The 14,618-nt window shown below is 38.9% G+C and overlaps 1 protein-coding gene across 8 annotated transcripts in view; it reads right to left on the bottom strand.

The window, feature by feature from the left end:
- SYT16 (synaptotagmin 16) overlaps positions 1-14,618 on the bottom strand; it is a 311,747-nt gene that overhangs the window by 42,713 nt on the left and 254,416 nt on the right. For 6 of the 8 annotated variants that reach the window (XM_030811810.1, XM_030811769.1, XM_030811764.1 and 3 more), the window contains one exon: positions 11-223. The exons of the other annotated variants lie outside the window; for them this stretch is intronic. Coding sequence is in view for 5 of the 6 variants with exons in the window: in XM_030811769.1 (XP_030667629.1) it covers positions 11-223 (213 nt within the window). In the remaining variant the exon portion in view is untranslated. The remainder of the gene's footprint in view (positions 1-10; positions 224-14,618) is intronic. 8 annotated transcript variants of the gene reach the window in all.

The raw sequence follows: 14,618 nt of genomic DNA, 5'->3' as shown, positions 1-14,618 counted from the left end.
CAAAGAATACCTTCGCAGGCAGATACTTCTGTGCCATCTTCTCCGTGTGTCAACAACGAGCGGCTGAATTTTGGTTTCTGCTCCAATCCTGTCTGCTTTCCTTTCTCAGATGTCACTGAACGGAAACTCTGGGACCGGGACACGGAAATCTCAAATTGTTTGATCACCTCCTCGTCACTGTCAGAAGATGTGGACAGCTCTTCGTCATCCCCAAAGCTGTTGACTGGGAGTAAACAAGAGCCATGAGTCACCTGTGTGGCCTATGTGCTCGAATACAGAGATAGACTCTCCAGGAAAACAGAAGAGAAGAACATGGACAATGAGTTTGAATGAAGGCACACTCAAACTGGATAGAAAAAAATTTAAAGCACTTTTGCAACACAAATGTGAGTCCAAAGCAAAGAATGCTCACGAAGGTAATCAGAAAGACAGTATATAGCTAGAACCCAAGACAAATCATTGGGACATCCATAATCTTCATAATGAACCCTCATGTTGAGCCAGGCAGCCCTGCTGATTTGTTATGTTGCTTAAATGTGTTCATAACTGGAAACAGAACGTTTATCAGCACATTTGCCTTATATGCAGTTCTAGTCAATGACCATGGGATGTATGCTCTTCATCTCATCTCATTTATTAAAACACACATAGCCAATCCCCACTTCGGAGAAGGAATATCTACAACACGATTTTCCAAAAGCTTTCTAGTTTTGAAAAGAAACTCCACCAGGCGCAGTGGTTCACGCCTGTAATCCCAGCACGTTGGGAGGCCGAGGTGGGCAGATCACTTGAGGTCAGGAGTTCCAGACCAGCCTGGCCAACATGGCAAAACCCTCTCTCTACAAAATATACAAAAATTAGCCAGGCAGTGTGTCAGGAGCCTGTAATCCTGGCTACTCGGGAGGCTGAGACAGGAGAATCACTTGAATCCAGGAAGTGGAGGTTGCAGTGAGCTGAGATCGCACCACTGCACTCCAGCCTCGGTGACAGAGTGAGACACCGTCTCAAAAAAAAAAACAAAAGAAAAGAAAAAGAAGAGAAAAGAGACTCATTGTGTGTGTGTGTGTTTTAACTCATTTAAAAATTTTCTGAATCTTTCTCAGCATCAACAACCCAACCTTTGAAAAATAAGTTGTATTGTATATATTTGAGATTTACAACATGATGGTATGGGATACATACAGATAGAAAAAGGGTTCCTAGAGTGAAGCAAATTAACATATCTATCACCTCACATAGTTACTTGTTTGTGTAACAAGAGCAGCTGAAATCTACTTATTCAACAAAAGCCCCTAATGAAATACAGTTTTATTCACTATAATCCACATTTTATAGGTTAGATCTGTAGACTTGTTCACCCTGCATATCCGCTTTGTATACTTTGACATGCATCCTTATTCCTGCCCCCTGCCCCTTGGTAACTGGTTTTTTGTTTGTTTTTTTTTTTTTTAGATTCCACATCTAAGTGAAATGATGCACTATGTCTCTTTCTGTGCCTGGCTTATTTCATTTAGCATAATGTCCTCCAGTTCCATTCATGTTAGGGCAAATGGCAGATCTCCTTTTTAAAAAATTTTTTTCATTGTCAATATAAAAATCTCCTTCCTTTCTAAGGCATATTTATGTACCACAATTTCTTCATCCATTTGTCCACTGATGGACACTTAGGTTGTTTCCTTATCTTGGCTACTGTGAATAATGCTGCAGTGAGCATGGGAGTGCAGATACCTTTATGAGGTGGTGATTTCACCTCCTTTAGGTATATACCCAGAAGATGGACTTGTGAATCATATAGTAGTATATTATTAATTTTTTTTCTTTTCTTTGAGACAGAGCCTCGCTCTGCCACCCAGGCTGGAGTGCAGTGGCACAATCTCAGCTCACTGCAACCTCTGCCTCCTAGGTTCAAGCAATTCTCATGCCTCAGCCACCAGAGTAGCTGAGATTACAGGCATGCACCAAAATACCCAGCTTTATTTATTTATTTATTTATTTGTTTGTTTTAGTAGAAACAGGGTTTCACCATGTTGGCCAGGGCCTCCCAAAGTGTTGGGATTACAGGCGTGAGCCACCGTGCCCCCAGCCTATTGTTAATTTATTTAGGAACCTCTATACTGTTTTCCATAACAGCTGCAACCATGTACATTCCCATCAACAGTGTGCTAGAGTTCCCTCTTCTCCATACCCTCACCAACACACATTGTCTTTTGTGTTTTTGATAATAGCCTTCCCAATGAAACACCCTTTGAATTATTCATACACTTTTCCCACATCCTTGATATACCAGCACACGGGCCCTCTTTCAGTTTCTCCAACAGGCCGAGATTGTTCCTGCTGTTGAGCTCTTTGACTTTGTTGTTCCTTCTGTCTCCCCCAGGTGTTTACATGTCTGGCTGCTTCACATCACAGGTCTCGGCTTGACTGGCACTTCATCCTGCAGTCCTCCCTGAACATCCTCCCTGAAGTAGTTGCCTTCATAGCACTAAGATTTAGTTCTCTGTTCTCCCCTATAACTTCCATGAAAATAAGGATATTTCCTATTTTGTTAACTGATGTCTCTCAATATGTAAAACAATGCCTGCTGCACACTAAGTAGTTCATAAACACTTGTTAAATATTGAATGACTTGGTGAATACCCAGAGTTCTCCTAAGCCTGAGTGTATATCCATGCGCACACACACACATGCACACACACAGTTCCCTGTGCTTAGAATACTCTTCTCCAGCCCCTATATACACTAGTCAGGAATCTACCTCATCACCGAGGTCTCAGCTTAGACATCACTTCTTCCAGAAAGTCTTTCCCTGCCCTCTCACAGCAGGTTAAGAGCTCCCTGCATGTGCTGTAAAACAATTTTCTGTTCTCTCTTGTCAGTGCTCCCTCGGATGCCATGGCAGCTTTACCTATCTAACTGCAAGTTACCCCACCTAACCTGCATATACCGTGAGGGTGAGGAGCACAGCAGACTGCCCACATTTGCATCCAGGTCCTATCTCCAAGCCAGGCACACAGCAGACTACTCTGTAAGTATTTACTGAATGCGAATTGGAAACCATAAGTAATGGAGAATAATTTTTCATCATTTTATATCCCAAAGTCACCTAGTGATTCCAGAGAAGAATATGGTTGTTCATTCACAGATGGGTCCTGAAGATCACTTCTGAATCAGAAGCCAGGAAGGAATAAAAAGCCATATTTCAAGTGACAGAAAATACTTTTAAACACCAGCCTGGTCAAAACATGTATTCTCTGGCTTGTCTTAGAGCTGACATTCCTGAGGTTCTTTGGAAGACTAGCAATAATAACACACTTACTGAGTGCTCATTACGTGCCAGGCACTGTCATAAGTGCCTTACGCACAAAACCTTTACGATTATTTCCATTTTTCCAAGTAAGAAAATTGAGGCAGAGAGAAGTACACAGCTGGCAGAAGATCACACTGCCAATTAAGAGCAGAACCAAGATCTGACTTAAAGCAGCCAGTCTCTAGCACTCACATTTCTAATCACAGTGCTGGAGAATCAGAGAGAGATGGTGGAAAGAACTCTCACTCTGTGTACTCACATTAACTAGTGGAGCTCCTGTGGCCAAGTCTCTTAACCTCTCTTATGCCTTGTTTTAGGATCATTTTAAAGGTCTGGATCATCTCCCAGGTCTTTTCTAGCTCTAAAATTCTCCAACTCCAAACTTCCTGCTGGACACGCATCAACATTTGATTTGTTTTTCACTGATCTCTTTTATGGAGCAGCTTCTCCATGAACATAAGAGTACATCTTTGTCATCTCACTTAATTCTATTGGCTGCATCTAACACCACAGTAGGGCTTGAAAACCTAAGTGTCAGAAGAGACTAGTTTTCCCAGCATTACTCCAATAAGCTATGCAAATACCATTCCATCAGAAAACCACTATAATGACCAGTCTCTTCATGCCTCCATGTGCTGGGCATAGCACTCTAGAATGGGATGGACCATTGCATATAGGAGAGATCCAGGGACAACGGGAACAAAATCAAACTACTTCTACCTTTAGAGTACAGGACCAGCTAAGCACCTGGGGAGATACATGAATGTGAGAGGTGTCTGGATTAGACAACAATTGGAGTGCTTTCCAACTCTGAGATTCCATTCTAATTTATATCTTTAGGCCAATTTTTAAAATTTAAGTAGTCCTAATTCATCCATTTCAAATGAGTTAGCCAATGTATGGATATCTTTCCATCTATAAAATTAATAATTGCAATGAATTTATTAGTATATGGTTCTTGATTTTTTTTCAGTGAGCCATTGATCATCCACGGAGCAAAAATTCTCCTTGCCTGATATACAATCATACAATAGTTATAACATTTCCCATATACTAAACATATATACCAGCTACCTTCTTGGGACTTTGCATCTACCCATTCCATGAAGTAGGAATTCTATTCTGATTATATACACAGAAACAAAAGACAGAGAAAAGTTAAGTAACTTGTCATAAGGCAACAAATTTAAGACATTATCAAAGTTGGGACTTAAGCGTAGCATCTATGTCCCTAACCACTGTGCATATCATCAGATTTCATTGCATTAGGAAGCTGAAGCCCTATCTAGCTTACTCCTCATAGTAAGGTTCAGGGAGCTCTCCTGCTTCCACCCTGAAACCTGTCAAGAGTGCTTTCTTTGTGATGGATAAAGGAAGAGCAGAGCAGTGAAAAGGGCAGCAGCAGTGTAGATGTGAGTACATACAGGCTTATTGCTCCTTGTGGGATTATAAATACATCTGCACGTGCTATTCTAAGCCTCACTCCCCAAGGAGCTCAGGGAATTCTCAGTCTAAAAATGAAACTTGCGATCTCTTGCAAAGGCCACTGAGCAGCAATAGAAGTCAGTAGTGGCACTGTTACAGTAATAAAAGCAATCCTTTATGCAGCATTTATCACATGCCAGGCATTGTTCTACTGCTTGACATATGTTAACTTATTTACCCCTCACAACAACCTAAGGAAGTGGGTACTATTATTATCCCCAGGCTATGAATGAAGAAACTAAGGCACAATGAGGTTAATAACTTGCCACAGTCATAACAGTTTATAAGCAGTGGGCCAAGATTCAAACCCAAGCTGTCTTGCTCCGAAGTCCATGTTATTAATAGTCCATTACGCTCCCTCTACCATCTGTTTCCCCGTGGAAAAAACTTCTTAAATTCTGGACAAAATGGATGCAACTGTGTTTTATCACAAGGAAAATAAAATCACATACATTGGGCTGGAAAAGATTTTCATGAGCATCTATTCCCTCTATTTCACATAGAAAAACTAAAGCCAAAAAGCTGAAGTGATTTGCCCACCATCACACCAAACCAGGACCAATCTAAAGTCTACCATGTTCCAAGTCAATGGTTTTTCCATAGCATTTTCCAATCTCTCCCCAATGGTTTTTTTTTTTTTTTTTTTTTTCAAATTTAAAGTTTAGCTCTTGTCTATTTGCAAGATCCCAGCTACTTGCCTTTCAACGTATCTATGCTACCAACTAAATAGCTGATGTGGGTTTCATTTAACTTAATCTTTGAAAATCACAAGGTCTCATCTAAGTTGTGACACTTATTTCAGCAATAAGATAGTATTTTCTGAAGCGTCATATAAATACCAAGTTCAAATCGCTTTCCAATTAAGTACCAAGGAAATAATACAGTAGAAATTTTTATTAAAATCTTTACCTCTTCATCCAATTAACTGGCTAATGTGACAGAAAAAAAAGTTACACAATTATTGTAAATGTGGATACACCTTGAAGCTGAAAGACTGTTCATTTCACTCAATCACAGAATTCAGACAGATCTCAGATATCATCTAAACATCTGCCACCAAAGAGAAGGCTGACTCTCCTGCAATCTTTCTGACACGTGTACTCCAGTAGCTTCCTCCCTTTATTAACACACAATCAAGGTGCTACTGTGGGCTTCTTGCACTGGCAGGCAATTAATGACTTTGACAGACAGAGAGGTATCTAAAAATGACCTATCAATATCAAGTTCCTATTGCAATGAAGCCAGAGTGTTCCTCTCTCTAATTTTTAATCTTTTTTTTTTTCTAGTTTAAGGAGGGGCAGAGGAAATTCCATCTTTATCTTCCAAAGAGACAGGATGGTTGGGTCTTAGCATGACAGAAACTGGCTGTTGGGAGTAGTATCAGCCACGGCTATAGTGGTTAAGAGCAAAGAATGTGAAGCCAAGCTGACAGAGTTAAAAACTGGGATGTTACATTTGCGAGTTTGGGACCTAAGCAAGATCCTTCACCCTCTCTAAACTTCAGTGTCCTCATTTTGATATCCCTTACCTCTTAAAATTGTTGAGAAGATTAAATGAGATAAGCCACGTAAAGGCACTCAGCATATGTCTGGCATATGATATACTTTTTAAATGTTTAACTACTATTGTTATATTCATCGTCTTCATCAGCATCCCCCATCATGTCTCTGCCCTTTGTGGAAATCCTTTTCTCCAGCTTGGCATTTATACGCAAAGGAAAGCATGTGCCTTCTCCCAGGGTCTGACTTTGAGAACTCACCATTAGGGTTGTTGTAGTGGAAGGGTGGAAAATACAAGGGCTGAGGCAGGAGGAGTTAAAGCTGATAGTGTGGGTTGTACTGCCCACCTTACCTTACAATCCTTTTTCCCAAGCCTGGAGGTGGAGTGCTCTGTAGGAGCTAACAACACTGCCTGGAAGTGGGAAGTGCCCAACACCTGCTCATTTTGTTGCTTCTTTTAAGGAAACAAAATTACCAACTGGCGATGCAAAGAGAGGATTTCTTGAGCCTGTCTGCTGCTACTTTACAGATGCAGAAAAAAATTATAAATGATCAGAGCAGCTCCAAGCTTATTAATTCCTTCCCTCCCACATAGGAGCAATGCAGTGGAGGCAAGTATTGCTTACATCGTATAGACGGGAAGTAGAGACAGGTAGGGGTGGGTTGTGCTCAGTGGTGCAGTACCCGAGTGCTACTTTCAACTACAATTTCAGGAAATCCCTCAGATACGAGATTTCTCCAATATCCACAGCAAATGGCTGCCTGTGTTGGTTGGATAAGGATAGAAATAAGGATAAGAAAAAGCAGAAAGGAGATCAAAGATGACAACTGCCCACATTAGACCCTAGGAAAAACGGCCACATTTCTAAAAGCACAATCTGGCCATTCCTGGACTCAAACAAGTTAGGAAAAGAGTTTTATAAATTACCCAGTCTTGATTTTTTTCAGACTATTCCCTGAGGAAGTCTAAGGTTCCCCAAAGGTGCTTCAATGCCAATGTAGACGTGGAGGTGTGTAAGGGATGCAACGCACAGGTTGGGCTCTGCACCCTTTTCAATCAGGGCTATTTTGTTTTAATATGCTTTATATTTTCATAAGATTATGCTGGGGGGAGAAGCAAGACTCTGACACATTAAGTTTTAAAAACACTGATGTAAACAAACTCCTTCATTCTCCTTCATCCCCCCCTTAAATAGAGAAATTAAGGCTGAGGCTACTTAAGAGACTTGAGTACAATCAAATAGCTAGTAAGTGGCAGAAAAAAGATCAACATCTGGTCCTCCTGCAAACATCTGTTTTGTCACCCAAACCTCGTATGAGATGTTTTGACAACTCCATTTCACATAGGAACAAAGCGATGGCAGTTGTAATAGTTAAATATGAGTGAGTCAAATAGAAAATCTTCCATTGCAATTGGTAACATACAAAGCACTATACTAGGAAACAAGTTACAATATTGAAAATTCCGATTCTGATAATGGTAGAGTGATTCAAACTAACCCCTCTACAAGTAAAAATTATAAATTCACAACAACATTTTTTAAGTCAACTATTTGAAGGCATGGTGAGCAAGAGCAGGCAGAAATTGGAGGAGATCCAATTTCTGAAAGAAGGGAACACAGATTATATATATACTTGCTGTTTTTTTTTTCATTGCTCTAGCAGCTACTGAGAAAGAGGTGTTAAAATCTCTAACTTATATTTTGAAATTTTATTTCCTCTTTTAGTTTGTTACTTCTTCCTTCATGTATTTTGAAGCCCTTAATAGGTGCATACACACTTACAATTTTGTGTCTTCTTGATGAATTGACCACTTTACCACTACAAAACATACTTCTTTCTTTCTCCTAATACTCCTTGTCTTGAAGTCTACTTTGTCTGATATTAATGTAACTGCACTAGCTTCCTTATGCTCACAGTTTGCATAACTCATATTTTTTAATTCTTTCATTTTCAACCCGTCTGTGTTTATATTTAATGTATGCTTCTTATAGCTATAATACAGTTGGATCTTGCTTTTTTCTTCGTTTTGACAATCTGTACTTTCAAGTGAGATATTTATTTAATTTGCATTTAATGTATGAACATTGTTGGGTTTAGGTAAGTCATTTTGCTGTTTGTTTTCTATTTGTTGCATCTGTTTTTTCATCTTCAGTTGCTCTTACTACTTTACGTATGTGTTAATAACCTGTTGGCTTAGAATTCAATTTTAATTTGTCTATTAAGTTCTTTAGCTATACCTATTTGCATTTTCTTTTGTCAACGGTTGTTCTAGGGATTGTGTCCTAAGTGAATCGCAGTCTATTTTAAGATAGTGTTATATCAATTTACAAAATTTATACGTTGCATTATACAATATTATACCACTCTACAATGATTTGTACTTTGCAACAGTATAATTTACCGCCCCCTCCTTTGTGTTATTGTCATCTCATATTTAACTTCACATCTTATCGACCCCACAATGCAATATTGTATCTTTTATTATCTCTGTACCTTGACATACAGTTGATCATAATGACATGCACTTGAAAAGAGTGTTCTGCAGTTTTGGGACATAGAGTTCAATAAATATCAAATAGTACCAATCTCTACACAACTCTTACAGAAAGAAGAGAAAGAACATTTCTCAACCCATTTTATGATGCCAGCATAATCCTAATATAAACACCTTTTAACAAAGACAAGTATAGAAAATCATATACCAATATCTCTTATGATTATAGTCATAAAAAATCCTCAGCAATATATTAAAAAAAGAAATCCAATAATGTTATTTAAAGGATTATATATTATGACCACATAAGGTTTATCCTAGAAAGGCAAGGTTGGTTTAAGATACTAAAGTTGATGCAATTCACCAAATTAACACAGTAAAAAAGAAAAACCAAATAATCATCTCAACACATACAGAAAAAAATGCTGACAGAATTTATTGTCAATTTCTGATTAAAAAAAAAATTCACCATCCTGTGGATATTTCTCAATCTTGAAAGAAAAGGAGTGTAGGGAATCTACTAAAACCCTATAGCTAAAATCAACTATGACAACTACTTAGTGAATTTGGCAAGGTCATTATGTAAAAATCAATTCTATTTTTATATTCTAGTAACAAATTACAAATGAAATTTTTTTAAAAATTCCATTTAGAAAGAGCATCAAAATGCACTAATACTTAGAAGTCAATTTAACAAAAGGCATTCAAAACTCTCACACTAAAAGCAATAAAACGTTACTGAGAGAAAATAGAGGACTCAACATTGTTAAGATGCTAATTTCCCTAATGATTTAATGCAATCCAAACCAAAATCCAAACAGAGGTTTTTTGTCAAATTTGACAAGTAGACTCTGAAGTGTTTAAGAAAACATAAAGGACCTAGAATAGTCAAAATAATTTTTAAGAAGAACAAAGTAGGGGGACCCACCTATCTGATTTTAAGACTTATTACATAGCTACATTAAATCAAGACAACTTGCTATTGGCAAAAGGATAGATCAATAAATCAATGAAGCAGAATAGAGAGTCCAGAAATAGTGCCACACAGGTATGATCTATTATTTTTTCACAACAGTGCCAACGTAATTCAATATTAAAGTCTTTTCGAAAACTGATGCTTGAGCATAAGGGTATCTATTTGGGAAAAGAAACATCAACCCTTCTATCTCACATTGAGTGTGTGTGTGTGTGTGTATGTGTATACATACACACACATATATGATTTTGATTAATTTATATATATGTAGATCTATATAATTTATATATGTAGATATACATATATATTAATTAATCCTAAATCTAACTGTAAAACTTTAAACTATAGAACACCCAGGAAAAACTTCAGAGCAATCTTTTGTGACCTTAGGATATACAAAAGCATTAACCATACCAGAAAAAAATTGTTAAGTTGGACTCCATCAAAATTAAAAACTTTTGCTCTTTGAACAATGTCATTTACAAAAAGGCAAGCCATAGGCTGAGGGAAAATAAAGGGCTTCTATCTAGAATTTATAAAGACCCTTTACAACTCATAAATAACACAACCAACAAAATTTAAAAATCCAGACACTTCATAAATTAATGTGTACAAATGGCTTATGAACAAATGAAAGATGCTCCACATCAGTGATCATCAGGGTAAGACACAGTAAAACTACATGAGATATCGATAAATTGAGGGCAGTTTTTAAAAATCTTTTCTTTTTTTAACTTTTAAGTCCAGGGGTACGTGTGCAGGTTTGTTACACAGGCAAACTTGTGTCATGGGGCTTTTTTTGTACAGATTATTTTATCACCCAGATACGAAGCCTAGTACCCATTAGTTATTTTTCTTGATCCTCTCCCTCCTCCCACCCTCCACCTTCCCGAAGGTCCCAGTGTCTGTTGTTCCCCTCTATGTGTCCATGTGTTCTCACCATTTAGCTCCCACTTAAAAGTGAGAACATGCAGTATTTGATTTTCTGCTCCTGTGTTAGTTTGCTAAGGATAATGGCCTCCAGCTCCATCCATGTCCCAGCAACGGACATGATCTCATTCTTTTTTATGACTGCATAGTATTCCAGGGTGCATATGTGCCACATTTTCTTTATCTAGTCTACCATCCACGGACATTTAGGCTGATTCCATGTCTTTACTATTGACAAAATTTTAAAAAACTTAACATATCAAAGTCAAGGAAGCAAAGCATCTGGAGCCCTCATACACTCCTGGTGAAAATGTAAAATGATAAAACTACTTTTGAACACTATTTGGCAGTTTCTTAAGAATTTAGGCCAGACATGGTGGCTCATGCCTGTAATCCCAGCACTTTGGGAGGCCAAGGCGGGCAGATTAACTAAGATCAGAGATCGAGACCAGCCTGGCCAGCATGGTGAAACCCCATCTCTACTAAAAAACACAAAAAATAGCTGGGCATGGTGACACATGCCTGTAATCCCAGCTACTCAGGAGGCTGAGGCAGGAGAATCACTTGAACCTGGGAGGCGGAGGTTGCAGTGAGCTGAGACTGCACCACTGCACTCCAGCCTGGGTGACAGAGTGAGACTCCTTCTCAAAAAAAAAAAAAAAAAGAATTTAAACATAACATACATTTGACCATATAATCTAGCCACCCACTCCCAGATATCTTCCCAAGAAAAACAAAGACACATGTTCACACAGACTTACAAATATTCATAGAAGCTTCATGTGTAATAGTCAAAATCTGGAAGCAAACCAAAAGCCTGGCAACACATGAACAGATAAACAAATTGTGGAATATCAATACGATGGAATACTACTCAGAAATCAAAAGGAAGGAACTATTTATACCTGCAACAACATGAATGAATCTCAAAAGCATTAAACTACTGGGAAAAAAGGTGAAAAAAATGTGCATCATATAACTCCATCTATATAATAATCTAAAAATTCAAAATAATATATAGTGACAGAAAACAGATCCATGGTTGCCTGGGGTGGGGTTAGAGAGAGAAATGGATTACAAAGAGGCAGGAGGAAATTTTTGGAGTGATGTAAATATATGTTTTCTTGACTGTGGTATTTGTTTCACAAGTACAATATGTCAAAACTCAACAACTTGTGTACTTTATGTATGTGCAGTTTATTGTACTTCAATTGTGCCTCAGTGGAGTTTTTTTAAAGGTGGCTTAAAAGAAATCTGTATCTTATAGCAGCCTTACCTCTTCCCATTGCGAGACCCAGAGGATCTCCCCTTGGTGACTCAAATATTCCCAGCATTAAGCCATCTCTGCAGTTGAGAAAGCTCAAATCCATAAGTCATGAGCCAATAAGCACTTGTCTTCCTGCTCTAAACCTAGGAAAGAAGCCCGAGTACCCATGAAATGTTGCATTTCTCTACTCCCCACTGTATAAACCTGGGAAGTTCTTCTGGCATTCCTATTTATATTGTGAGTTCCTAGACAAGCCTTTAAATCCAGCCCAGAGCTTACTTGTCTGACCCCGCCCCCATGTCTCTAGTTATTGGATCCTCTTCCCTGTCCCAGCAGCCACGAACTAAGGTCAGACCCAACTAACTCTGAATACAGACAATGATACTACAACCCGGGCCCTTCTGGTGCCATATTCAGCCCACTGTATTTATGCCCATAAGAAAAAGTGTTTACCTATTGTGATGGTTAATATTGAGTGTCAACTTGATTGGACTGAAGGATGCAAAGTATTGTTCCTGGGTATATCTGTGAGGGTGTTGCCAAAGGAGATTAACATTTGAGTCAGTGAAATGGGAAAGGCAGACCCACTCTCAATCTGGGTGGGAACCATCTAATCAGCTTCCACCATGGCCAGAATAAAATGCAGGCCGAAGAACATGGAAAAAGTAGACTGGTTGAGCCTTCTGGCCTCCACCTTTCTCCCACGCTGAATGCTTCCTGCCCTTGAACATCGGATTCCAAGTTCTTCAGCTTTGGGACTCTTGGACTTTCGACCACAGACTGAGGCTGCACTGTCGGCTTCACTACTTTTGAGGTTTTGGGACTCGGACTGACTTCCTTGCTCCTCAGCTTGCAGATAGCCCATTGCAGAACTTTACCTTGTGATCATGCGAGTCAATACCCCTTAATAAACTTCCCTTTATATATACATCCATCCTATTAGCTTTGTTCCTCTGGAGAACCCTGACAAATACACCTATATCAGCCCCAAGTTGTCCTTGCATCTTTGAGCAGGGATTTGTGTTGCTGATTATTCACCTAAGGGATCCACCCTATATCAAGGGCTCCTCTAGCCTCTTTGAGGCTTATTTTCTTTCCCCACCAGGCCAAACCCATCAAAGATAAAAGAAGAGCCATGATGAAAGTACTGAGAGGTAGGGTGATTGGTTCTGACTGCAGGGATCACAAAACCCTCACCATAGGTAGTATTCTAAACAGATCCATATCTGTAGTCAGATTCACTGGGCCCTCCTTTCTCACTGCAAGGACTCTCAAGTAACGATGTTTTCTGAACATTCGGCTTTGATGATTACTCTAAGCTGTTTCATCACTGCAACAAGATTCACCTAGACAAAAGCAAGTGTGAAACTGTCAGCCTCTCTAACTCTTCTAAGCTCTGCTCTCTCATTTGTACGCCTCCTACAAGGGAATTGCTTGATAGGACCCCAGTGTTGTGTTGTTTTCCTGCTATGGTGGCATTTGCATACAAATTAATGGCCAAGACTGTAATTTACTCTGCTGAGAACTGAGGTGACCTGATAATTAAATTTCTGCACATGCAGAGAAAACACAAAACCAAACAGTTGTTCTTGCTTTCTTTCCCCAAACCCCCAATATTTCTCTATCACTCCAATGAATCCTTACAAGCAAATGTTGAGTCAACATTTTAATTTACAAATTCTCTGATTAGAAAGATTTTTTTTTAATCTCATTGCCATAGATTCTAAAACGAAGGGCCTGGGATGTATAAACAGGCTGAAAAAGATCATGAATGGCTCTTGCAATTTTCAGGTGTTGTGAGTTTCTAGCTTTCTAGCTGTTCAGTTCATTCACCAGTCTTCCCATCCCATGCTGTAAATCATCCTCAAGGCAATTTCTAAAGTTATTCTTTTATCTCACAATAGAGCCAAGTCAAGCGACAGAGATAATCTCTATAAGGCAGTTACAAACTCTCCTCAGCGTTGACTCTATAATGAATATATCCAAATATACCACAACAACTGAAAATAAATAGACTGAATATTAAGAATAGACTCACTGGCCAGGCACAGTGGCTCACATCTGTAATCCCAGCACTTTGGGAGGCCAAGGCAGGCACATCACCTGAGCCCAGGAGTTTGAAACCAGCCTGGGCAACATGAGGAAACTGTGCCTCTACAAAAAATACAAAAACTACCTGAGCGTGGTGGCACACACCTGTAGTCCCAGTTACTAGTAAGGCTGAGGTGGGAGGATCGCTTGAGCCTGGGAGATTGAGGCTGCAGTGAGCCATGATCATGCCACTGCACTCCAGCCTGGATGACAGAGTGAGACCCTAACTCAAAAAAAAAAAAAAAAAAACTCACTTAACTAACAGCTTTTTTAAAAGCCATATTCCAAAACAAAAATCATACAATCTGTAGATCAGATATTTGGTGGTGGTGTGCTTATACTAGAATAGGAGCCCCCAAATGATTCCCTGATAAAATCTAATAATAAATAACTTTTCTCCATTTGCAAAAAGAAAAACGGAAAAGGTTTTCTAAATGTTCACTTTTCCCTCTGACATTTCCATGCCGTGGATGCCTGTTATCACACACATGCTGACAAGAATAAGCAGGTAATAAAACAAATGAATATTAACAAAGAAACTTGGAAATAGCTAATCACGTTTCTTT

Source organism: Nomascus leucogenys, chromosome 1a (assembly GCF_006542625.1).
Source record: "Nomascus leucogenys isolate Asia chromosome 1a, Asia_NLE_v1, whole genome shotgun sequence".
Classification (NCBI taxonomy): domain Eukaryota; kingdom Metazoa; phylum Chordata; class Mammalia; order Primates; family Hylobatidae; genus Nomascus; species Nomascus leucogenys.
This window is presented reverse-complemented; position numbering and strand designations above follow the sequence as displayed.